General features: G+C 41.5%; 1 protein-coding gene across 1 annotated transcript in view; it reads right to left on the bottom strand.

The window, feature by feature from the left end:
* The window catches only part of Dnah9 (dynein axonemal heavy chain 9), a 328584-nt gene that overhangs the window by 172212 nt on the left and 129368 nt on the right, over positions 1-27004 (bottom strand). The window contains exons 31-36 of the mRNA XM_076870265.1: positions 26250-26537; positions 18734-18944; positions 14029-14156; positions 12404-12512; positions 10419-10566; positions 3807-3981 (exon numbers count right to left, since the gene is read on the bottom strand). Coding sequence (XP_076726380.1) covers positions 3807-3981; positions 10419-10566; positions 12404-12512; positions 14029-14156; positions 18734-18944; positions 26250-26537 — 1059 coding nt within the window. The remainder of the gene's footprint in view (positions 1-3806; positions 3982-10418; positions 10567-12403; positions 12513-14028; positions 14157-18733; positions 18945-26249; positions 26538-27004) is intronic.

The following is a 27004-nucleotide window of genomic DNA, read 5'->3' as shown; positions in this document are numbered from 1 at the left end:
ATAATTTGGCCAGTATCATTGTGCAGTATTTCCACTTTCCCTCCCTCCTTCCTCTCTCTGGTCCCTTTCTTCTACTCTACTGATCTCCCTTCAATTTTCATGAGATTCTTCCCCCCTGCCCCTGCCCCTTCATTCCACCCTCGACTTTCTGAGTTTGGCTTATTTTGCTTAACATAATGCTCCCAAATTCCATCCATTTTCCTGCAGATGACATAATTTAATTCTTCTTTAAGGCTGAACAAACTCCACTGTGCATATGAACCCCATTTTCCTTATCCATTCATCCTTTGATGGACACCTAGGTTGGTCAATGGTTCTTTCTCAATTCATCTCTATGGGCTTCCCCATCCCCCCAGCAATGGATGTTAGGGACTCCTCTTGAATTCCCCATCTTTGTGTGTGTGTGTGTGTGTGTGTGTGTGTGTGTGTGTGTGTGTGTTTAAATTGCAGTACTGAGGATGGAACCCTGGGCCCTTCTACCACGGAGCTACATCTTCAGCCCTTCTATTTTTTATTTTGAGACAGAGTCTTGCTAAATTGTCACCTTGAACTTGTGATCCTCCTGCCTCAGCCACCGAGTGGCTGGGATTGCAGGTGTGCACCTCCAAGCCCAGCTTCCTTCTCCCTTTAACCTGGATGATGCTAAGACTTCACTGGTACACTACCGGAGATTTTGAGGACCAATTTCAACCCATTTGATCTTCATGATGCTCTAAATTATGCTGGCTAATTAAAATTATCCCAATTTTCTATTTAAAGGCAGAATTGGGAGTCAAACCCAGGTTTTCAGTCTCCCAATCTGGTGCTCTGTCTACCATATGCCTCCGGGAGTTCATTTTCTATGACTGTTGCAAAGTATTCAGCCAGGATAGTGTTTTTTTTGTTGTTGTTGTTTGTTTGTTTTTAAATGATTCTTTTGCTTGAGTGGTGGTTCTCTTCTGTCTTTCCACCTTGCTTTAATCACAACTTTTAAACTGTAAGCACCATTGGTGTCCCTGATGCCAATATTTTGGCCAATTTCCTAACTCTGGTTTTCAGCACTATTTTTGGTGTTTTGCTTTAATGCAGATTGTGCAGGGGGCTTGGACATTCTCTGCTGCTAAAAGCTTTCTCCTGTGTCCTTTCCCTAGGTGCCAACATGGCTGCCTGCAGCTCCAAGTGTTCCAGAGCCCAGGAAACGGGTGGTGGAGGATGCTTTCTCCTGGGCTTTTAAAAGCAGTGGAATGGATTCAAAGTTTTCAATACAGAGATAGAAAAACGGACCAAGTCTCTTCACCCTGCTATCCCACTGCCTGGTTGGTACCAACATGGAAGAGAAGCCTGGCTGCTGTCTGACATTTCATCAACTGAAAGGTCGGAGACTGAATTTGATGGGAAGCAATAAGCTATGCATTCGAGATCCCTGTGATGTTCAGCCAAGTCTCATTCATTCTGCTGGACTCTTCACCTCCTTGCTCTAAGGGGAATGTAAAGCTGTCAACAGAAAAGCTGCAAAGACTGCAGAAAATTCTGCACAAAATTCTCAGATATCAAACTCCTGGTTTGTGGATCCTTGTGCCCTTTGGGTGGGGGGAAGGTACACTTCTGGAGACACCATGATAACTGCTTTCTAAAGGACACATTAGGGAATGATGGGCAGTGGGGTGAGTATTAGAACCAGAGCTTATAAAAAGGCAAAAGAAGTTAATTGATAATTCTTTTGGTCCCAGCTTATTTCCCTTTTGAATTTCTCAAACATAACTTTGCCTTGTGAGGCTGAATTTTTTTTTTTTTTTGCCTTTCTTTGAAAGAGCCTCACAATCAACCCAGACCAGAAGGGAAAAATCATAACTTTCCAAAAACTGCAGCTTGGTCTGATCCCCTGTTGAGAGAGAGAGGCACCAGACACTTACTATAAAAATGAATATTTATGTGAGGAGAATATTAGCAATAAGCACATATGCATGCTAGCTCTGTTCTAAGAGCTTTGCACGTGTTCATGTTGGGTGATTAGAACAGCATGCATTCACTTAATCTTCACCATCATCCTAGGAAAGGGCTACCTTGTCATCATCTTTTGGACACATGGGAAGAATAAAGTAGGGAGAAGCTAAATTTCCTGCCCCTGTTTTCCCAGGTAATAGTGGCAGAGTAACAATTCAAAGCCACAGTCCATGTTGGTTTTTTGTTCTGTTTTGTTTTGTTTTTTTTTTTTTTTTTGTATGTGTGTGTGTGTTTAGGTTGTTTTTTAAAACCACTTTATTATGGTATGATTGATAAACAAAAGACATTACATATTTAATGCACATAACTTGATGAGTTTGGAGATAAGTATACAATTGTGAAACCATTACCACAATGATGCATAAACCTACCATCATCTTCAAATTTTCTTCAGCTTTATTTATTATTGTTGTTTTTGTTATTGTTTATGATAAGTATGCCAAACAAAATCTATAGTCTTCACAGTTTTTTCCTAAAGAAGAAGGAAAGCCTTCCATTTGAGGTGACATGGACTAACCTAAGAGACATCATGCTCCGTGAAATAAGCCAGACACAGAAAGACAAATACCACCTGACACCATGTATATGATGTAAAATAGTCAAACTCAGAGGCAGAGAATGGAATCTCTGAGTAGCTAGGAGCTGGAGGACAGGGGAAATGAAAGGTATTGGTCAGTGGGTACAAAATTTCAATCGTGCAGGATGACTAAGTTGAAGATAAATAACTCTTATGTATAGAGGGGTTCTTATTGTTAACAATAACTTTTTGTATACTTTCTTTGGGGGGTACTGAGGATTAAACCCAGGGGTGCCTAACCACTGAACCACATCCATAACCATTCTTACAAATATTTTATTTAGAGACAGAGTCTTGCTAAGTTGCTTAGGGCCTCACCAAGTTGCTGAGGATGGCTTTGAACTTGCAATCTCCTGCCTCCCAAGCCCCTGGGATTACAAGTGAGCATCACTATGCCCATTGTATACATAAATATTTGCTAACAGAGTCCACTTTCTTTTCCTCTATATGATATTGCACGGTAGCTAGAGTCAATTTTAAGAGATTTGTCTGCAGAATCTTGAAGATGTTGTTTCTAGGTAAAATATGTTTTATTTATAAATAAAGACAGGATCAGGTGCATTCAAGGTGTTATGGCTCTAGATTATTTATAGGTGAAGAAAAAAGGTTGAAACACAGAAAGGATTAGGGAATAGGATGTCAAGATGTTCCAAGCTCACATCCCTGTCCCCAAACAACTTGAGGTTACAGCAATAAACACCATGAGCTAACTACTGCTTTGGTTTTCCACTCCTAGATGCCAATTAACATTTGGTCTAACCTTCCTTGGACAGCCCTATGTTTTGAGGCTGTGGGGTCGTGCTGGTTAGCCCTGATCTGGTACAGATCAGTGCATCCTCTGGAAGATGTTTAGAATGCTGAAGGTATTCCCTCCACTGGAGTTCCTACAGCACGGCATCCTTCCACCTCTCTCTATAACACACCCCATCGCCTGACAAAGTTGTATACATATTCCAGCGGTTGTTCAGACTCCAACACTGTACACCTTTCCACAAAAGCAGAGGTGCATTCACTAACTCAAAAGGCAACGGCCCCAAACACACCACAACCTTGTGTGGTCCATCCCTGAAGGCTTTTGCACAGGCATTGATGTCTTTAGCAACAGAGCAGGCGGTAATTAACTAGAGTCTAATGTTTTCATATTTATTCCAACATGAAACTTTCCTGTCTTCCAACTCTGGATGGAGGGTCTGATTTTGCCGCCGCGCACTTCCACGTGAAGGTTAACCTCAGTACATCCTCTTACCTGATCTTGAACCATTGCTCCACCGAAAGCCCAGATGGCAGCAAACACAAAATAAAGCTCGTAGGTTTCCTTGGGGCAGTCTGCAGGGATGTCCTCCTTGGTCAGGAGGCATTCGAGAAGGTAGCACACCATCTGAACCATGCTCTGCTCTGGGACTGGAATTATCTTCTTAAATCTGTGAATAAAGACCAGGACACGCTCTTAAACACTATGGATGTTCCATTCTAGAAGAGCCATTGGACAACTATGGAAATCCCCTTGGCTTCAGGGGCCTCAGAACTGGTCAAGTTCTTTGGGGGTTACAGAGGACTTTGATGTTACACAAGCCAGTCCTCAGTTATTCTTGGGTCAGCTTCTTCTGAAAAGAAGCAATGATCTGGCGATCGACTGAGAAGGTTCCATTTCTCATCTTTCTTTCTTCTGATTCCCTCTCCCTCTCTCTTTCCTGCTCCTTGCATGGACCATCCCTTCTCAGACTTTGAGGAAAGTAGAATGCAACAAAACAAGTCAACATCTCACTTTTTTTTCTCTTCTTTTAATTTCTTCAATGGCCAAAAAGGACACGTATGAATATATAACAACAAATCCCACTATTATGTATAATTATACTGTATCAATAAAAATAGGGAAAACACTGTCCAAAAGGACCTGAAAAGGCACTTTGGGAACAATTTTGAGGTCTGTTCTTTTACATCTTCTCCTCAGTGGTTTTCTTCCAACACACTGAAACATGTTTCTGGGGCCAGAGTCTTGTCTGGATAGTAGAGGGGACAGGGAGAGATCTGACTGCTCTCAAAGGGAAATATGGTAACAATGGGCCACTGTCCTCCCTTGGCTGCCTTCAAGAAAGGCAAAGAGAGAAGCAAGCTGGTATACTCAGGTAGGAGAAAGTTTGAAGAGCAGCCTTAATAGAGAGGGGAGGGAGCTAGATTGGACTAGGATTGAGGGTGTTAGGTGCAGGACAGGCGGGTCTGCAGGGCATGCCAAACAAAGCAGCAGAATGACCTGGATTCTCAAACCCTCTGTCTGGTTCTTTAACACCTGTTTGCTTCAAGCCCAAATGCCCAAGTCCCCGCTCAAGGCTGAACACTTAACCCCCCCTTGTGCCAATAAGGCAGCTTGCAGAACCAGAGACCCCATTAGATTTGGGCTATAAAAACTCCCTGTGCCTGTTCCTTTCCTTTATCATAAAGTTCATTCAGACTCAGGTGGGTAAAAAAAATTTCTAATCAAGCTTCTACCAGCTTCCCCTCAGGAATTATCAACTCCTGGCTACTGATGATACCTCCAGTCGAGACCTATGCCAAATGGACTGACATCATCATGGATCCATGGTGGCAAGGAACCTTTATTGATACTGGTCTTCTCTGCCCTCCTGTGGGGGCTCCTTACTTCCCTCCTCTCTTTCTCCCACACCGCCCCATTTCAGCAGGAAGCAGCCAGAATGAGTCGATGTCCACTCTCATTTAATAACAAAGAAGGGGGAATGTCGGGAGTCGCCCGGGCTCCAAAGACTAACTTCCCCATCCTCCAAGAAGAGCTGTCCAATGGTGAGCCCTGCTGGCTCACATGATTCTTACCCACCAATCAGAAAGCACCCCTGCCAACTGTCAAACCATTCAACCATTAAACTGTCATAACTGTCAAACCACCCCCTGCTCTATAAATATGCAGAGCTGTTCCTCAATAAATGGGCATTTTCTCCATTGACAAGCCTTGTTTGTTCTTTCAATGATGATTTTTATGTAATCCTGAACTGAATGGAATTCCTTATTTGAAAATGTACCTTCTGTGACTTTCTCCTGGTCTTCTATTTGTACTTTAGATCTTGACTTTGGAGGTCTTAACTGAAAGGCAGATATCAAGAGATGCACAAAAGACATCTTATGTCCAAGGAACCAGGAGTGTGTACATGCACACACACACACATATTCACACAGGAACTTATCTGTCCCTGGGTACTCTCTCCCTGCATGTGTACATAGGGTGTACACCACAGACTCACACACTCAACCCACACTACCACAGTCTGAGCTCCCAGGATGCCCAGGGAATGGGTCTGTTGTTACAAGATGAATATCATCATCTATTGCCACTGTAGAAGTCACTCACTACCTTTGGGCCTGCAAGTGGTCCAGTGTGCTCTTCTCATCAGTGTTTTGTGTTTGTGTCTACTTCTTCTTTTTTTTAATCTTTTGGTTAGCTTTCTGCTTTTTTAAAAAAATCTTTTGGTTAAGCTTTCTGCTTTTTTAAAATTGATTTTTTAAAAAATAAATGACAGCGGAATGCATTACAATCTTATTACACACATACAGCACAATTTTTCATATCTCTGGTTGGATATAAAGTATGTTGACACCAATTCATGTCTTCATACATGTACTTTGGATAATGATGTCTATCACATTCCGCTATCCTTGCTCATCCCCTGCCCCCTCCCTTTCCCTACCACCCCTCTTCCCTATCTACTTCTTATCTTTACCATAATGTTATTACCATATAATACTCTAGGTGTTATGAGTAATGAGAAAACTTAGTCCTTGATGGTCTGTCCTTCAATTTTCCAATGCATATTTCTAATAGGTGATAAAAGGAAACCATCTTAGGCTCAGTGTTGAGTAAGGCACCATAATAGTGGGTACCAGGAGCCCTTACAGTCCCCAGTGAGATTCCAGACAACCTAGGTGGGATTTGCAAAAATGGTCTCGCAACCTTGACCTTTCTACCTTCTCAGTGGTATTGAGGATCCAAGTGGGAGGCGCTGGGGGGAGGCTGTACATACAAATACAGGATTTGGAGAGAGCTTTGGCATATAGTGAGTGCAACCTTCCCCATAGGGAAGGCTGGGCTTGCCCCCATAGAGAAACAGGGCAAAGAAACTTCAACTGAACTAGTCCAGGCTTGTTTACTTTCCCCAGTAAGCCCCATCAAGCTTTGTAGAACTCACAGTGGTGTGTAGAGAGGTTTCTTGCTGGGGCAGCTTGAGCTCCAGTCTATTAAAGCCAAACAGGAATGAATATTTCCTGGAATCCAAGTGTGAGCTGCATGCATGTGGGGTTGTTTGAGAGGCTGGCTAATGGGGCTGTTGGAAGTATGAGGTACTGGAGGTTTTTGTAAGGAGTAGCTCACGACTGGATGAAGGAGAGGCACATACTTTCTTCAGGGAATGCAGACGAGAGATCTTTAGTGATGGGGAGGGATCCACAGAACTCCCAAAATCCCCCAAAGAGAAGGCATCAGATTTTAAGATCGGTTGTAGTTATCATAGCCATAGCCACACAGGTGTAGCCAAGTGATACCTCTCCTGTCTCTCTATACCCTTCAACCCTGAGAAATCAGAAGATATAATTTCTGAGAAAAGAGAAAAAGAAGTGAGAACACTCCCCTTTCCCATTGAGCTGCAGGGCAAGGTAGAAGCTATCATTGTAGATAAGGCTTGCTTCTTTAAATTTTCCCTGGACTTGTGTGTGTGTGTGTGTGTGTGTGTGTGTGTGTGTGTGTGTGAGAGAGAGAGAGAGAGAGAGAGAGAGAGAGAGAGAGAGAGAGAGAAAGAGAGAGAGAGACGCACACACACACTACAAGTGGCCAGAAAATTGTGGACATTGATTTAGATCTCAGCTAGGGTGGGAGGAGAACAAACCACATAAAATGGTTCTGAGGGAACAATGAAAAAACAAGGTAAGGTCGATTTATACTCAGCCCTTGTCTAATAAAATAATTAATATGTGTTGACGTTGCACAGCTTGTCTTAACAGGGTGGCATAAAACCAGCATCAGGATACTGTGTCTCTATAAAATAGAAATAAGGCCTTGAAGTAAAAGCATCTGTTACTTATTAACTGCCACATCACAGAGCTCTGCTCCCTCATGTGTAGCCTTTTCGGAGAGCTGCGAGAAAAAAATGAAATAACACCCCAGAGCGGACACCCATGAATGACAACTATTCTTCTTCCCTGATAACTATAGATTTCAACAACTGGGGGGCCAGTCTGCATAGACTTAAAACAGCCAATCTTCGAGGCTTGTTTCAAAAGCTTGTGTATGTGCCAGCACAGATGTGCACATGTGCACACGCACACGCATGTGCCTGCACACACGATATGCAAATACACAAGAGTTTTGGTATCTCTCATCTTAAATGCAGAGAGTGGGGATAGCCTGAATTTTTGCTAAAGACTATATTGACAAGTGTCCCAATCAAAGATAAAGAGCAAGGTTGGGCTGCTTTCCTAAAGCCTTACCCTAATCTGGTGATATAGCCCATTGCTGACCTTGCTCATTTGCTTGCCCATTATAGCCACCAGTCAGAATTTGCTCACTACCAGGGCAACATTAGACTCCAAGGCTTTAGAGTTTGTGGATGATCAGGGGCTGAAAGCTTTCCAAACCCTTGAAAAAGATACCGGCATTTGGGGAAAAAAAAATTATTGACCCTGAAATATAAAAACATATCAAAAATACATTATGTTGGGTTGAAGCGGTAGCGCACTTGCCTGGCATGTGTGAGGCACTGGGTTCGAACCCCAGCACCACATAAAAGTAAAATAAAGATATTGTGTCCATTGAAAACTAAAAAATAAATATTAAAAAATTCTCTCTCTCTCTCTCTCTCTCTCTCTCTCTCTCTCTTTAAAAAAAACACACACTATGTCGACTACTAGATTACAACTCAGTTTTATTGATACAAAGGTCACTTCTAATGTGGGTGGATTATTTTAGGGTAGGGGCAGATTGCCTGGGGCCCTTCATATTGCCATCCCAGTCTGGGGTTTCCCTTTCCTCTGCCTCTGCATTTGTGGGTGACTGGACAACTGGTGCCACAATCCTATCCTGTGCTTGACAGGCAGGGATCAATTTGAGTGATGGGCTGTAAGTTCTTGGAAACATAATCCCGACCCCAAACTTTGGAATCTTCAGGAACTATGGATCTCAGAGTCTTGGGCACTAGCTTTTGATGCCTCTTCTTGGCTGAATTAGGGGAATGGGTGTCATGTTCATAGAATAATCTATCAAATGAGAGAGGTGGGGGAGGGGGAGAGAAAGAGGTTTCCAAGCACGGGAACCCCTTTATGACTGATACATAAGATATTCTTACTGTCATAACTATCCTCTTGGTTAAGAGTCATTAACCTTATTTGAGTGATAGGTGGTACCTGCTATAGTTTGTATCTTGAGTTTCCCCTAAAGGCTCCTGAGTTAAGGCTTTGGTCCCCAGGGAGGTGCTATTTGGAGGTGGTGGAAACGTTAAGATGTAAGCCCACGCAGGAAGTCTTTATACCACTGGGACATGCCCTCGAAGGGGGTGATGAGTGATTTTTGCTCTGCCATGTGTTCCTGACATGATGTGCTGCCACACATTCAAAGCAAGGGGGCCAACTAATCATGGATTGAAACTTCCAAAACTGTGAGCCAAAACAAACCTTTTCTCTTTATAAGTTGATTATTTCAGGGTTTTTTTTTTTTGGTAAATTCAATATTTTTAAATGTATTTTAATCAGTTATACATGAAGTAGAATGCATTTATGCACTTTGATGTATCCTACATAGATGGGATATAATTTCTCATTTTTATGAGTGTACATATTGCAGAATCATATTGGTCATGTAGTCATATATATACATAATGTAATAATGTCTGTTTCATTCTACTAACTTTCCTATCCCCAAATCCCCTCCCCTCCTGTCACTTCTCTCCACCTTAAGTAAGGTAACACTATTCTTCTCTAGTGTTCCCCATCTTATTTTGAATTAGCATCTGCATATTAGAGAAGACATTCAGCCTTTGGTTTTTTGGGATTGGCTTATTTCGCTTAGCATCACATCCTCCAACTCCGTTCATTTACTGGCAAATGCCATAATCTCATCCTTCTTTAAAGCTGAGTAATATCCCATTGAATATATATACCACATTTTCTTTAACCATTCATCTCTTGAAGAATACCTTGGTTGGTTCCATAGTTTAGCTATTGTGAATTGAGATGCTATAAACATTGACGTGGCTGCATCACTGTAGTATGCTGATTTTAAGTCCTTTGGGTATGAACTGATAGTGATGGAGAACTGACTCGCACAGGTGATCAGGGTTTGTTGCTTTTACTTTTGCAAAACCATAAGAGCAGAAGTGACCTCCCAGTATTCAGTGGGGAAGGACAGTTCAAATACAAATTATACCCAATTCCTGAACTGTGAACCCAGAATCAGAAACAGAAAGCGGGCCCCATGTGTCCCTGACAGTGTCATCTTCATTTCTAGGCCTGTTGGTCTGGCCTGTGGATCATTTGTAAGAGAGACAGGTGCTTTCCTTGTGAGCAGAAGGATTTGAGTCTCAGGACTACCATCTGATATTATAGCCACCTGCCTCCTTCATGTACATACACCAGTGTGGCTCTTATGAAAGGCACTTTAAACCTTCCTTCTCTTCAGTCACCTCTCTTCTTGCCTGAACTGACCATAGGCATTTCGTGGCCATCCTAATGTGTGTTCCCCTCTGCCATCTGCTGTGCCTGGAGGGTTCTGATTTTGGGATCAGAACAGAACATCAGCAGGGCATCAGCTGTGAGCCAAGGATTCTGTGCGGCTGGGCTCATGTGCTACCTTTGTTTCTGGGCTTACCTGGTTCTGAGTGTGTCCAGACAGGTTGGAAGATACTTGTCAAACAGAATGGTTAGGTTGGCTCTCTCTGTCTGGATTTCCCTCTGGTCAATCCAGCTGCTCACTGCAGGATTCCATCCCAGGTCTGCTGGGTTGATGTAGAGGATCCCTGGGAGGAAAGAGAATGCTGGGCACTGAGGATTCCATACAGGTCAAAGTATGCTTTCCCCAAGGAAAAGAACAGAGACCTGGCCTTGGTCAGAGGGGGCACATGTGTTTACTATTGAGGATCAAGGCCAATTGATCCATGACAGATGAAGGAAGAGCTGTGTTGAGAAGGACCCTGAGACCATAAGTCAAGGCTTGGGAAGAAAGAAAACTATGACTGATCAGCAAAACTTGTCACAGTGTGGGAGAGTGCAGTGGATTGAATAATGGTCTCCTAAAAGATAGGACCACATCCTAACCATTGGAACCTGTTACCGTGAACTTATTTGGGAGAGGAGCCTTTGCAGATAGATGTAATGAAGCTAAAGGTCTTGTGATGAAGTTACACTGGATTATCTGGATGGGACATTTACAAGTGTCTTTATACGAGATAAAGGAGAAGAGATGCATACAGATGAGGAACCCATGAGAAGAAGGCACAGGTTGGAGTTATGGGGGCCATAAGCCAAGGAGAATGGAGATGGGTGCTACAAGCAGGGGGGGGGGTCTCTCCTACAGCTTTTGGAGGAAGTGCAGCCTGGATGACCTTGATTCTGGATATCTGACTTGCAGAAAGGTGAGAGAATAAATTTCTGCTGGTTTGAAAGCCACCAAGTTTATGGTGATTTATTGCACTTGTTACTGTGACACTAGGTAACTAAAACAGAGTGGGAGAGAACTCTCCTGACCTGTGTTCCCAACCTTAATCCAGGTTCTTAAAGGGGATCCTGATATTGAGGTAGAGATCAAAAAGTTATGAGTTTTTATTTTATTATTATTTGATGAACTATTTTAACAACTTTATTTAGGCATAACTGATATACAAAACACTGTACCCTGAAGTAAGCCAATCCTCCCAAACCAAAGGCCAGAGTTTTCTGTAATAAGTGGACGCTAATCCATAATGGGGGGGGGTGCATGGGATGAGTGAAGGAACTTTGGATGGGGGCAAAGAGGAGGGGGATAGGGGTATGGGGGTAAGAAAGATAGTGGCATGAGACATTCATCATTACCCTAGGTACATGTATGATTGAATGAATGGCATGACTCTAATTTGGATACAACCAGAGAAGTGAAAGATTCTGCACCATTTGTGTACAATGAATTGAAGAGCATTCTGCTGTCATATATAACTGATTAGAACAAACAAATAAATAAATAAACACCATACATATTTAATGCAAACTATTTTGATGAATTTGGGACACCCAAATCCACCTGTGAAACCATCACCACAATTAAGTTAATAAATGTATTTATTACTTCCAAAATGTCTTCACCCTCCATAACTGAAACTTTGTACCCATTCAGCAAAATCTCCCTTGTACCTTCCTGCCCAGGGCCTGTCAATTACCATTCTCCTTTCTATTTCTTTAAATTTGATTATTTTCCCCAAATAAGTTCTTTTAACCTCTAGGCTCTGCTAATGAATTTAGTTAGCAGAGATACAGGAAAATGAAGGTAATGTTGCTATTTTCCATGAGGATTTAATGAGAAATGATGATTTGACATGGAGGCTGGAATGAGCCTCAAAGTAGCCTAATTTGAGACACTTCTGTGCAGTGGACATTTGTCTGGCTTGCAGGCTATTTCCCTTCCCATTGCTACATTTCTGAATAAACAAAACCACTGACTCTGGTCTTATAGTGCCCATTTCCCCTTGTGAATGTGGATGAGTCCTGAGAACTAGGCTGGAGTTTTGAATGAGCAGGTTTCTGACTTCCTTTAGAGCCAGAAAAACCCAATGTCCAACTCAAAGTACCCATCTCAGTTGAGCCGCTTTACCCGCAGGGCCATACCTGCTCTGGAGACGGTTGCTGGAGTGGCCGTGCGCAGGTGGCTGATCTCAAAGAGGAGCCGCATTGTGGGGTTAAGAGGGATCCTCTCATTGCTTGCCAAGGTCAGTACCTGGAAACCACAGGAGGGATATCCCATTAGGGAGGTGTTAGGACACACTGCCAGCCGGTGAGGATTTGGTGGATTGTTGTTGTTATTATTATTATTATTAGTAGTAGTAGTAGTACCGTGGATTGATCTCAGGAGCACTCAGCCACTGAGCCACATCTCCAGCCCTATTTGGTATTTTATTTAGAGACAGGGTCTCACTGAGTTGCATAGCACCTCTCTTTTGCTGAGGCTGGCTTTGAATTTGTGCTCCTCCTGCCTCAGCCTCCCGAGCCCTTGGGATTACAAGTATGTGCTACCTCGCCTGGCTTGGTGGAATATTATTGATTGGATTACGGATGTTCTATGGTTTGAATAGGTTCCCTGGAAAGCATGTGTTGGAAGCTTAATTCCTAATGCAATTGCATTGAGGAGTGAGGCCTTCAGAGGTGATGAGACCATCAGGCATCTGCCTTCATAAATGGACCAATGCTAATTTTAAAAGGGCTTGAGGCTGCAGTTCAGTCTCTGCTCTCTTGTGCATGCTTTCTTGCCCTTCCCCCTTCTACCATGGGATGAGCACAGCAAAAAGGCCCTGGGCCCTGGATCTTGGACTTTCTAGTCTCCAGAACTATGATACAAATAAATATATTTTCTTTATAAAATTCCCAGTCTCCAGTATTCTGTGAAATTAACACAAAACAAAGTCAGGATGATTATTTTCTTCTTTTTGATTGCAAGTACTTTCTAAATTTTCTACAGTAACCCTCTTTCTCTCTTCCTATCTCCCTTCCACTCCTTCCCCTCTATCCCCTGTGTGTATGTGTCTGTTGAATATGGGGAAAAAAGTTATTTAAACAGTTTAAATCGGTGCCAATAATTTGAATGAACCAGACCATACCGGAATAATAAAACTATTAAAAGAAAAGAGCTTCAGTTTCAAGTTTCTGCTCTTCCTTCTTAAATAGTCTCACAGGGAGGGTGTGCACTTATTCTAATGGTTCTGTGAATGTTGCAGCCATCTGAACACTTCCAATGTGGATGGGCTTTCTGAACGTGTCTAGCTACCAGCTTAACAGACGTTTTACAGGCCGTTCAGTTAGCTTTCATTGTTTTATGAAAAAATAACACAGGCTCACAATGGATAGATATTTACCGCTATGGAGGGAGTTTGACGGGCTCAGAATGTTTCTGATCCATCATTTTCTGATTGTTAGAAAAGGAAAAGTATGAGGAAGAAAAAATGACTTGAATAGATGATTTATGATTTCTTTCCACTCTGAATGTCAAATGAATCTGCAGGCAGAAGTTTCTGAAGGAAACAGAACACCATCCCCAGAGTGGGCCCTTGAAGCAGGTCAAGGTGGGAACATAAGCAGTCAGTCCTGAGATGTCTGCAGAAGACACCAGCAACAGCTGCAATCCCTGGGCCAGCCACTGTGAGGCGTCTAGATTTCCAAGTGCACCTGCAGCATGGAGCACTGGTTGCATTGATGGTTAGGGATGACATGGGGATTTCCCTCCCCATTTGCTTTGATACCTTGTTGTCATCCATGACAGTATTCAGAGATTCAATCCACATTGGATCTATGTCACCATCCAGTAAAATCCACTTAGGTCCCTCATGGGAGATGTTGGCAAGCTCCCGCATGATGGAAGAGAACAACCCTAAAAGGAAGCACTGGTAACTTATTTTCCATTTGACATCAATAATCTTTGTCTTAACAAAGCTTTGCCCCACTAGCACTCAAAAGGAGGGGTAAATAGAACAGGTAGATCAGACGAGGCTCTGTGTCTTGCTCTACCGAAAATTCTCTTTGACCACACCAGAGGTGTGCTCTCTCTGGGTCTCAGGGTAACTTCCTGTGAATCATTTCAGCAAGTGACTGTAACATGACAGAATGACATTTAACTTGGTTAGGTGAAATTTTCACCCTTCATAATTGCAGCCCTGGTAAATCTTGCCCAAGACAGGACTTGGGCTTCTCCCTTGATTCATATTATCATTACATGAAATTTAAACACTAACTTAGATTGAATTGATTTTATGATATTAAACTTTCCCACTCAATAATACAGTTTGCCTTTCTTTTTCTTCATTTATTCAGTTATTGTTTATGTCTACCATACAATTTTATAGCTTTTTTTTTATATATATCAGGGGTTGAACCCGGGGCACTTAACCACAGAACCACATACACAGCCCATTTTTAAAATATTTTGAGACAGAGTCTTGCTAAGTTGCTGAGGCTGGCTTTGAATTTGCAATCCTCCTAGTCACTGGGATTACAGGTGCCTGCCACCATGCCCAGAAATTTTATCACTTTTTAAGAATACCTCTTTAGTTAAGAATATTCCTATGTATATCATCTTTTTGATTGTTATTGTGAATGGGATTTTCTCCCCCTATATTTCCATGTTTAGGTGGATATTTATTGTATAGAATATAGAGATAAGCTATGAAATTTTACATATTTATTTTATGTTTGGTTAACATTAATAAATTTTCTTATTAACTCTAGTGACTTTTTTTTCAATAAAGTCCTGTGGGTTTTCTAAGCATAAAGTTGCAAAATGAGCAAAACAATAATGTTTCTCTTCTCTTCCAATTAATGCCATATATTCCCTTTTCTTGTCTTACTGCATTTTCTAGAATATCAGCAGACAATGCTGAATAATAATATTGATAATAGGCTCAGTAACTCGTTTCTGATTTTAATAGATGACTTTAGTGTATCATTATTCAGAGTGATTTCATTTTCCTCTTCATTTGAGCTACCACATTTAAGGGATATTTTTCTATTCTTATTTTGTTTAGAACTTTTAGTAATGGCTTTGGGGTTCATCAAATAATTTTCTCCTTTTACATGTCAATACTTTTAGCTAATGCTTTAAAAAAATTGATCTATCCTTATATTCCTGAATAGATTCTACTTTGTTTAATTGTGTCATTCCTTTTTTTTAATAGTAGTTAATTTTTATTCTAATTCTACCATAGGCAAGAACACATAGAATTCATAAGTGCAAAGTTTTTCTGGTTCTTGGATATTTTATTTGTACTTATTTTACTCAAGAAATATAAAATGATATTTTTGTTTTTTTAATTTTTAAAAAATTTTAGTGCATTACAATTATCCATAACAGTGGGGTTCATTTTGACCTATCCATAAAGGTGTATAACATAGTTTTCTCCATTTCAATCCCTTGTACTATGCATTTTCCTCTTCTCTTCTTTCTCCTTGGCCCCTTCCTGTCGGTAATTAGTCTCCCTTCTATTTATAGATTTTGTAAGTTGATACACTATTACAGCTGTATTATTCTTTTGAGATTCTGTTGGATTCTATTTACTGATATTTTATTTAGAAAGTTTGCATCTATATTAACCTATATCAATGAGTAAAACTGAACTTTTATTATTATATTTTTGTTGTTCCACATGCAAGTTGATTTAAAGATTATTCGGGGGCTTGGGATGTGGCTCAAGCAGTTACACTCTCGCCTGGCATGCGTGGGGCGCTGGGTTCAATCCTCAGCACCACATACAAATAAAATAAAGATGTTGTGTCCACCGAAAACTAATATATATATATATATATATATATATATATATATATATATATTCTCTCACTTTAAAAAATATATATATGTATATATAAAAAAAAGATTATTCGGGCTCCATAAAATGAACTAATTCAGAGCTATCCTTTTTATGATTTTTGAAATTACTTGTTTTTGTTCTTTTACTTTCTGTATATTTTGTTTAAATTAGGTTACTCAATTTTTCTACTTGTTGTTGAATACATGTTGTTAATTTATATTTTGCTAGGTGATCTTATTTTTCTTCTAGTTTTTCAAATATGTGTCATCTACTTAAATAAGCTAATCTTGTTTATATTTACTATTATATATCCTTTCTAATTCCTAATCATATATAAGTATTTACCCATTTCCCCATTAATTATGTACACAATGAACATACTGTTCTTTATGTAAAAATGTTCATATTTATCTTCTCTAAGATTTGTTTTGCATCTGTTCAGACTAATTTCAGATTTTATCTTTCTTAATTTTCTTTTACTCATTTTCTTCAAGTTTAGTTTGAGCAATTGCTTAATATAGATGCTAACTTCCTTTATTTCTAGCCTACCTTCCACGATAAAATTTTTCCTTATAGGGTTTAGAGGTATTCCATGGATTTCATATAAAGTATTCTTTTTATTAATTCTGAGAGGCTTGGGAATTTAATTTTTTTTTTTTTGGATCCAGAGGTAGAGAACATTTCTTGATTCGGAAGTAGTAAAATTAATCTGGATAATTTTCTTGTTAGTTGTTTTTAATCCTGTTGCAATATCAGAGAATGTGGCCTATAAATTGATGCTTTTGAATTAAATATAGCTTCCTCTGAAGCCAACAAAATTTTTAATTTTTGGAAATGTTCCATGAACCAACTAAGAAAAAAATATTTTCTATTTATAGGATGCAGAGTTCTGTGACTATGTGTTATATTGAGCTTGATGATGTATTTACAAATTCCTTTCTATATATACTTATTTTTCTGTCTCCTGGAATTTTCTAATTTTGAAAAGAGTATATTAAAATAACCCACCATATTTTATTTTTATCAAGTTTTTCCTAAAAACTTTATAAGCCTATATGCTATTTACTTTACAGATATCTTATTCAGTGACTATAGATTTGTGATTATTATATCTTTGTTAATTTCACCAACTTCAATGAATACATTTAATAAAAATTTTAGTCATAATCCCAACAAAATTTAAAATGTGGAATTATATTATTGAACTTAAATATAATATGGAAAAGGAAGTGCCTAAGACTATCCAACAAAATTATAGGACTATTGAAGACTATTGAAGAACTAACCTTATCAGGTATTAAAATATGCTATCAAATGATTGTTACTAAAATAGACTGACATTAGTACAGGATTAGGTAAGTAGGGGAGTGGAACACAACAGAAAGCCCAGAATCAGAACTCAGCACGTAGAATTTAATAAATGACAAGCTGGCGTTTAAATTCAGAGGGAAAGGATGGTTTATTTAATCAACGATACTGATACTGGCACAATCAATTACCCATCTGGAAGAAAATAAAGTTCATTTTCTATTCTACCTCATACTAAGCCCCAAAATAAATTCCAGATGGATTAAAAAAATGTTAATGTAAAAAATCCTTATTGACCAAATTTATGATACTACATCTGTAGCTGAAAATTAGAAGGAGTTATAAACTAAATAGGAATCCCAGATGCTAAAATGACTAGACAGACATAATTTTCCTTTTTTTTTTAAAAAAAATGTATGGCTCAATATGCCATAAAAAGTCTATGGAGCAAATGATTCATGGGGAGGGGGGCATTCAAAGTGTGAATAACAGATGAAGAGCTAATATCTTTGATATATGAAGAATTCTTACCCACTGATTCAAAATAGCAGGGAGAAATGAAACACAAGAAGACCAAAAAGAATGAAAAGATGCTAGGCCTCACTAACAGTCAGTGAAATAGAAATTAGAGATGCTGCTCATTACAATTTTCCCTGCTCCAGGCTTTTGAGGGACGCTCCTAAATTAAAGACATCCAGATAGTTTGGCTCTGATGGAGGCAGACATTGAAACAGCAGGCGGGAGCTGGATTTCCTCATTCTAGAAGCACAGAGTGAACAAGGGTCCGGGGTCCTTTTAGTCACCATGGAAGGGAATATGGAACCCTCTTGAGGTTGAAAGGACATCTGAGCATCATCACCAGGGACCTGGCGAGGGCAGTGTTCCCTGGCATGCACCCTCCCCATCAATGCTGGGGCCCTGCTGATGGGGGAGAGGTGTGCCTGGGGCATGCCAGCCTGCACCCCTTCTTTGGAGGTGAACCGTGGGCTTCCCTACCTCGCCACGCCTTAAACCCACTCACCGCCAGGCAGTGTAGGGACTCCATACTGCTGTGGGCTCCAGAATCATCAAATACCATTGAAAACCTGCCCTGCTTTATTTTTATTTAGGAGACCTTTCCAAAAGGTAACTGAAAGAGGTCTCCAAGGAGGGAAAACATCTGAAAAGCTGAGGTTCCCTTCCAGCCCAAACTCTTCTTTTTCAATGGTGTTCACATCTCCTGGGGTCCCAAGCTCATCATTCAAAGCCCTCTCGGCTGCAGTTCACCCCAGGATATTGAAGCCTGTCCAAAGGGACTGCAGGATAGCAGGAGCTTTCTCCCCGGGAGACCCACTCTTACCATCCTTCCATTCTCTTGTGGCTGGATTGATGATGCCAAAGAGTTCATCATTTGTGACTGCTTTGGGGTTGAGGTCGGTCCAGACAGGGCGGCGTTTCATGATCTGATAGGTCTTGTGCAAGGACCTCAGCACCTGTGACTTGCCGGTACCAGCCGCACCCACCACAAACACAGAGTGCCTCACTGCCAGCAGCTCCTCCAGCTGGACCACCTGTGGGGACAGGAAGATGGACCTGAGGGACCAACCTGTCACTCAACTACATGCCCACGGCTCTTCTGGGAGCCAGTCTGAGGTGAGAACTGCAGTCAAAAGAGGAAGCATTATTTACCCCCCAAATGTATTTGGAATGAGTTTGGGATAATAAGGGCAACACAATTTATTTATTTATGTGTTCCTCATGCAGTCATGTAATTATTAGTCACCAATGGAGTGCTAGACAGTGTACCAGAAGAGGGAGATTGATTTGCAATCTCATAGTCTGATGGAGAAGAAAGTTATGTTGACAGGTCTGTTCCCCAGTATTATGAGGGTATGAATATGTACAAATATATAATAAAGAATCCCAGTATTCTGTGTAATGTACCAATAAAAAAACTAAACAAGGGAAATCATGTTGGCAAATTATTATGATGTAAGGTGACTATTTATTTATTTTAGGTACTAGGGATTGAACTCAGGGGTGCTGAGATACATCTGCAGCCCTTGTTATGTATGTATTTTGAGACAGGGTCTGGCTAAGTTGCTGAGGCTGGCATCCAACTTGAGATCCTCTTCCCTCATCCTCCCATGTCTTTGGGATTACAGACATGTGCCACTGCTCCCAGCTAATAGAGGTGTTTATATAGTGCTATGGGAATGGAGAGGAGGGAACAATTGATTTTGAAAATAATGGGAACAAGGAAGAATTCCTAAAGAAGGGTGCATTTGAGCTGGAAGCCCAGGATGAGTAGGAGTTTAACTAGAAGATGCCCAGGAGGGATATTTCAAGTAGAGGTAACCCTAACCCAAATCCTAACAGATCATCAAAGTCTTGCAATGTGACAGAGCCTGATGTGGTTGGTTGGATGGGTTACTGGGATGGAGGAGAGTATTGGCATTGAAGGTGACTCTTGGTCTGTCTGGCCTCCAGATGCAGCTTTTCACAGTGTCGAAGGAGTAAACTTACCGGAACCAGGCTACTGTTGACCCTCTGCCCTTCAAAGGTTCTCCATACCTTTAGTGACAAAGACCTAAATCCTGAGACTGGTTTACAAGACTCTTTTGCAACCTGGCCCAGGTCAGCCTCCACTCTTATCTCTCATCCCCCAACCTGCACTTTCTATCCAACAACTACTTGGAGCTCTTCAATCGATAATTTTCTTCCCTGTGCCTTTGAACGTACTCTGCCTCCTGTTTGGAAGTTTCCCTTTTTCCTGCCAGCCTCTGGCCAACCCCTGTGGGAAGCCTTCCATGTGGGGTAGGTGTGCTGGACTCACAGCCTGCATCCTAGTACTTGATGATATTGCAGTAGTTACTTCTCTGTCTCAGCACTTGCTGATCAGTTCACTGAAGGCACAAAGGTCTGGGATTCCTCTCTCTCCTTCCAGTGTCTTAACAGAGAATCTGGCACATGCCAAGGACAGAACAAATATTGGTTGAAAATATGAAGGATGAGGCTGGGCATGGTGGTGCACACCTGTAATCCCAGCAGCTGGGGAGGATTGTGAGATAGGAGAATTGCGAGTTCAAAGCCAGCCTCAGCAAAATCGAGGCACTAAGCAACTCAGTAAGACTCTGTCTCTAAATAAAATACGAAATAGGTCTGGGGATGTGGCTCAGTGGCTGAGTGCCCCTAAATTCAATCCCCCCTCCAAAAAAAAAAAAGGATGATTGGAATGGTCTAGATTTTTATATCATGAATGGTCTTGTGTATCATGAGTCAAAATATTATCTGAATGTTATAGTAGATCAGGTTTCTTCATATTTTGCACAATAAAACTTTCTCAGGAGAGGAGTAGAAAATGCACCCAAATATTCTCAGGGTGATGAGAAAATGGAAAGTTTCTCCCATGCATTTAATTTATTTATTATATACTTTAAAATGGTAAATGTTGACTCACGCTTTAAGAATTTAAATGATACTCATATTAAAAAGAATTTTAGAGTTTTATAGCCAGGGAAATAGGACTAGAGTGGCAGTAACTTGTTCAACATGAAGGCAGCAGATAAATGGCTATTTCGAGGCAAGATGGCCAATTTTACTTGTGGCAGGAGAATGGACTGAGATGTTAATTTGCATTTTGTTTCCCAGAGCATCAGATAAATATTGTTTGAAAATATGAAGAATGAGACTGGGCAAGGTGGTGCACACCTGTAATCCCAGCAGCTCAGGAGGCAGAGACAGGAGGATTGTGAGTTCTCATGCTTTAAGAATTTAAATAATAAAATTTGTTTTAAGGTTTTTTTGTTTTGTTTTGTTTTAGTTTTTTTTTTTTTATCTCTATCTCAAGGCATTACTTTTTCTACGATGCCAAGCATTGTGGTTCACACCTATAATCCCAGCAGCTCAGGAGGCTGAGGTGGGAGAATTGTGAGTTCAAAGCCAGCCTCAGCAACTTAGTGAGGCCCTAAACAACTTAGCAAGAGAGAGAACTTGTCTCAAAATAAAAGTAAGTACGAGTTAGCGGCCTTGATGCAGAATCTTCCCAGAAAATAATGAGGAAGGAGAATCTTCAAGGGAGTGATGCTTAAGTTATGAATGACAAGAGTCACCGTGTAAGGACCAGCAGGGGGAAGCTGTCCAGGTAGAGTGAGAGCGGTAAGCTTGGAGGGAAGGGAAAAAATGGGAGGATGGTAGAAGATGAGATTAAGCAGGGTCAGACATGCAAGGATTGGTAGTTGATGTTTTATTCTGAGTATGATTGAAAACATTTGGAGAGTTTTGAACATGCTGTTGACCTGAGGTCATTGGGTTTTTAAAAAGCAAAGAAGAGGAGGAAGAAGAGGAAAAGGGAGATAAGAAAGAGAAGAGGAGGAGGAGAAAGAAAAACAGGAGGAGGAAGACAGGAAGAGTAGTGGTTGTGGGGTTTCTTGCTGCTGAGTAGAGACTGTTTTATACTCCCAGGTGCTGCGGTTTGGATGAGAGGTGTCCCCCAATGGCTTGTGTGTGAGACAATGCAAGTAGGTTTAGAGGAGAAATGATTGGATTATGAGAGCCTGAACCTAATCAGTTAATCAATCCCCTAACAGGATTGACTGAGTGGTAACTGAAGGCAGATAGGGTGTGGCTGGAGGAGGTAGGCATTGGAGGGTGTGCCTTTGGGGTATATATTTTGCATCTGGTGAGTAGAGTCTCTCTCTCTCTGCTTCCTGATCATCATGTAAGCTGCGTTCCTCTGCCATACTCTCTGTCATAATGTTCTGACTCACCTTGAGCCCCAAGGAATTCAGCCAGCTGTCTATGCACTGAGACTTCTGAAACCATGAGCCCCTGAATAAATTTTTTCTTTTCTAAAATTCTTCTGTCAGACTTTTAGTCACGGCAGTGAAAAAGCAGGTTTTTCCTTTTGTTTTCTCCCCACATACAATCAAGTGAACAATGGCATCATACCCTGATACTAGGAAGACTTAAAATCACTTTCTGACAGGCGTTGTGATGCATGCTTGTAATGCCAGCAGCTCAGGAGACTGAGGCAGGAGGATCACAAGTTCAAAGCCAGCTTCAGACATTTAGAGAGGCCCTAAACAACTTAGCAAGATTCAATCTCAAATTGAAACATAAGAAGGGCTGGGGAGGGACTGAGGTGGTGGCTCAGTGGTAGAGTGCTTGCCTTGCACATGTGCAAGGCCCTGGATTCAATCCTCAGCACCACATATAAATAAACAAATAAAATAAAGGTATCATGTCCATCTACAACTAAAAAATATTTTAAAAAAAGGGGGGGCTGGGGATGTGGATTGGTGGTTAAGCATCCCTGGGTTCATTCCCTGATGCCAAACAACAACAACAACAAATCACTTTCTACTGAGGGATACCTAGGCTGATTTCATAACTTGGCCATCATGAATTGTGCTGCTATAAACATGAATATGCATGTATTACTAAAGTATGTGGGTCTTAATTCTTCTGGATAAATAACAAGGAGCAGGATAGACAGGTAAAGAAATTGTGGTACACATACACAATGGAATTTTAGTCAGCCATAAAGAAGGAATTATGTATTTTGATAGTAAATGGATAAAACTGGAGAACATTATGTGAAGTGAATGAAGCCAGAAGCAGAAAATTGAAGGTTGTGTGTTTCCTCTTCTATGCAGAAGCTAGAGAGAAATAAGGGATTCAGAAAAAGTGGGTGGTGGGCTGGGGATGTGGCTCAAACGGTAACATGCTCACCTGACATGCACGGGGCTCTGAGTTTGACCCTCAGCACCACATAAAATAAAATAAAGAATAAGGGGTGGTGGAAAAAATCTCATGAAAGGGAGGGGAGAGCAGTATAGGAAGGAGAGTGAGAGGGCAGAGGAAGGATGAATGAAAGTACCCACACTGGGCCATGTGCAGGTAGGAGCAGATCATAATGAATTCCACTTCTGTGTAGGACTATAGGCACCAGTGAAAAATAAATCCATTGAAAATCACTTCCTAATTCAACCTTTTTTCACTTCAGCCCCTTTCTTGAGATATATTTCACATACCATAAAATTCAGCCCTTCAAAGCGTACAATTCCATGTAGGTCTCTGTGTAGGGTAGGAGGACGGAGGAGAAGTTCTATGGACATTATCAGACCTTGGCCTTCATCTTTGTCCCTTCACCTGTGGATGCCTGAGCTGAAACTGGCCTTCTATTGAGGGCCCCAGAAGAGAATGGAAGGGCTCTAATTCGGAATACCAATACCCCAATAGTAGTCTCTGTTTCCCTAGAAGAACTTTATTAAATTTTCTTAAAGACTTTCATTTTTTCTTTTTGGCTTTGAGTTAAATGCCTGTTTGTGGATGGCCTGCGTTACTTGGGAATTGGGATTTGAAAGAAGATAATGTGAAAAGAGTGTGGAAAGCCAAGTAGCAAAATTATAGGGTAAATAGATTTGATGATGCTCCCTCCACCCCCGGCTATGTTGATTCTCTTTTTCATTCCTGCCCTCCTGAAACTCCAAGCCCAGAGTTTCTCCAGGGTTCTGCTTGGCAGAATAGCTGCCTCCTGGCCCCTCTTTCCCCAAAGCCCTTTCAAAGTGTTCTGCAGCCCCCTCTATTCCTTTGGATCTAACCCTCTTCCAGAAATGTATTGTAGTGCTCCCTTTCAAGTTTTTAGTACTCTACGAGTCTATTCCTCTTTCTTAACAAATAAAGATTTGTAGTATGTAGTACCACTTTTAAAGGATTCTGGGATGCCACCAGAGCCTCACACGTCAGCTTCGAGAAATTATTTCCCTCAAATTCAAGTGGATGGTGCAAATAAAAAAGGGGTAGAGGCATCATCTGTTCCAAGTGGAGAGTCCTTACTTTCCTTTTAATTGAAAATCAGGGAGCAGTTGTTACAAAGAAGATGTAAGGAAAGAAGGAAGCACGATGTCACCCAGCTGTTAAGTACACCGAGAGAAAGGGTAAGGCTCTGAAAGGGGAAAAAAAGATGCAGAATATGGAGGAAGGACGGGCCATGACCAGATCCCAGAAGGTCTGGCAAGATGTGGGCTGTCCTGATTCTAAGACCTCATCCTTACCACACGGCATCCTGAGAACCTCATCGCATTTAACCCATCTCTGGGGTGAGACTGTCTCTTAGGATTAGACCCTTTCATGGAAAGCTCTTGACCTGGCATTCAGGGCCCTGTGTATCATGGTCCCATATTGTCCTTTGAGTCTTATTGCCTGTGTCCTGCTCTCCCCTACTCTGGCACCCATCGCCTTAATACCATTGCCTTTAGCAACACTGGACTTCCTGCTGATGCCTGTACAATCTACTTCCCGCAATATGCCCCTTTGCTGATCCTTTTCTCTCTACCTTGAAGGCAATCCTACCCTCTTTTCCACTTCTAAAACCTGTACTTTGACCTTGGAAGGAGGGACATAGGGATTGGGGAGATGGGGCCAACTGGCAGAAACAGTCACAGCTGCAGAGGACCAGGTGATGCTCTGCTCTCTTTCCCATATATGAAAGCAGGCACCTGCTTGCCATAAAGAGGATATATTTCACTTCATCCTTAATTCTATTTATATATATTTGGGGCTTAAATCTCTACCAGTGAAACTACTGTGTACCAGAAACAGCTTCTGGAGTGGAGTAGAAGGGACCTGCCCCTTAGCCATAGTTCCTGCAAGGGAGCACATTCCCTTCCAGGAGATATCTTAGTGGAGCACCTTGGAAAAGTAAAATGCTTCATCTGCATCCTCTGCCTCCGGGGGTTGTTGAGGGATCAAATTCGATACACAATATAAAACCACCTGCGAACTCTAAAACAGTGCAGATGTATTTCTTACACATGTTATTGCACAGGAAAACACTCTGTCCACGTCTATTTGAACTTCGGGACCCCCGCCCTTCTTTGTGGCACTTTTTCCTCCCACTCTAAGCTTGACTTATACTACATGTGCAGGCATTTCTACTACCACGACATTTTATTCATCCTGAAAACATTATCTTCTGCACAATGACACTGTAAAAAGACAGACTCGTGGGAAAATAGGGTGGGGATAGGACATACAAAATATGGAGAATTTTGTATGCAAAGCCCTCAAAACTCAAAAACTGAGTTCTAACCCCAGTGAAAATGCTAGCATAGTTAATTCCCTCAGCAATTGCACCCTGTCTCACAGTCAGTACATCCTTTGCACGCTTAAACCTGAGATCCTGTGCTTCTTTATTCCAGGGGTGGATGCTGAGTACGTTTGATTTTGATACAGATAATATTAATCACAATTGAAGATCCAGTTCAGATGGAGCCTTCTTTACTAATTCACTAAGGGGAGATGGCTGCCCCGTAGCAGACAAAGAGCCGTTCAATGCACAGTGGCTCCTACAGCCACTAAGCTAGTTCTATTTGTACTAAAGGTCCAGCTTTGTCCTTCAGGTCTTTACTGTGAAATCCATCAGTTTCCTCTTGATGCAGATGGCAGGGTTTCCTTCATTTTTTCTCTGATAGGAAAGGGGGAGGGAAGGATAGGATCATATAAAGAACCAATCAAATATAAATTAATAGACAAGCAAAAGGCAGTCGTATGGAGCTGAGGAAGGAGAAGGGGAGAGGGGAGGGAGAATGAGAGAGGAAAAAAATGAGAGGGAAAAGGTGGGTTTGTGAACTGAAATCAATTTCCATGCATGCATGAGTTTGTCGGGATGAACCCAACTACTGTGTATAACTATAAAGCTCTGATAAAAAAAAAAATAGCAACACAAAAGAATGGCTGAAATAGATTAAATTACTTCTAACTGGATAATCTCCCTATATCTAAAGAAACCCTTTGGATTAAGGATGATGGGACAACTCATGGTCTGAGAACAACATGAAGAGACAGAGCTCAAGAGGACAAGCATCAGGTACCTTGAGCACAAAGTTGTCCTCAGCCTGGAGCTTCAGGTCCACTACCGCCTTCCTGACCAAGGCTTCGAAGTCCAGGTTTCTCCTTCGGGGGACGTCCAGGGCAGGGAAGAGGTCCCCAATCAAGCCCATGAAGACAGGCATGTCATCTGTCACAATCTTGGGGATGTTGAAGTCTCGCAAGGAGCGCATCAAGACTTGGTCCTCGGGACGGTCGGGGTCCCCTCGCTTCAGGGATCCTGCCACCACGAGAACAGACTTGATGGCCCGCAGGCCCCAGTCATAGTGATCCTGTGGGCAAGTTATGTAGATGAGACCCAAGTTGCTGGGATGCAGAGCGCCGTATGCTCAGGTTACAGAATTATACGTAACCCATGTCCTAGGTCAATTTTGGAGTCCAGGCAAATGCCTGGGAGAGGATTCAGGACTTAGAAAATCCCGATCACACAGCTCCAGGTCCTGGTCTGGCATTTTCTGGCTCTGAGGCAGGCACAGCCCAGACAAGGGATGAGGCTTCAGGGAGAATCAATACTTCAGGAAATGAGATGAAAACAGAATTTCCTCCCCCTTGGACAGAATTCAGAGGGCAGAGAGAGCCTGTGTTGTGACAGCAAAGGTGATCAATGCAAGAAGACCCCAAAGAGAAGCGGAACTCACTTGGAACAGCTCAGGGAAACTTCATCGCTGTCCTTGCCACCAAGAAATTCTCCATCCAAGGCATAAACCTTGTAGATGCTTAGACATATTTTGTTAAAGTG

Source organism: Callospermophilus lateralis, chromosome 11 (genome assembly GCF_048772815.1).
Source record: "Callospermophilus lateralis isolate mCalLat2 chromosome 11, mCalLat2.hap1, whole genome shotgun sequence".
Classification (NCBI taxonomy): Eukaryota; Metazoa; Chordata; class Mammalia; order Rodentia; family Sciuridae; genus Callospermophilus; species Callospermophilus lateralis.
This window is presented reverse-complemented; position numbering and strand designations above follow the sequence as displayed.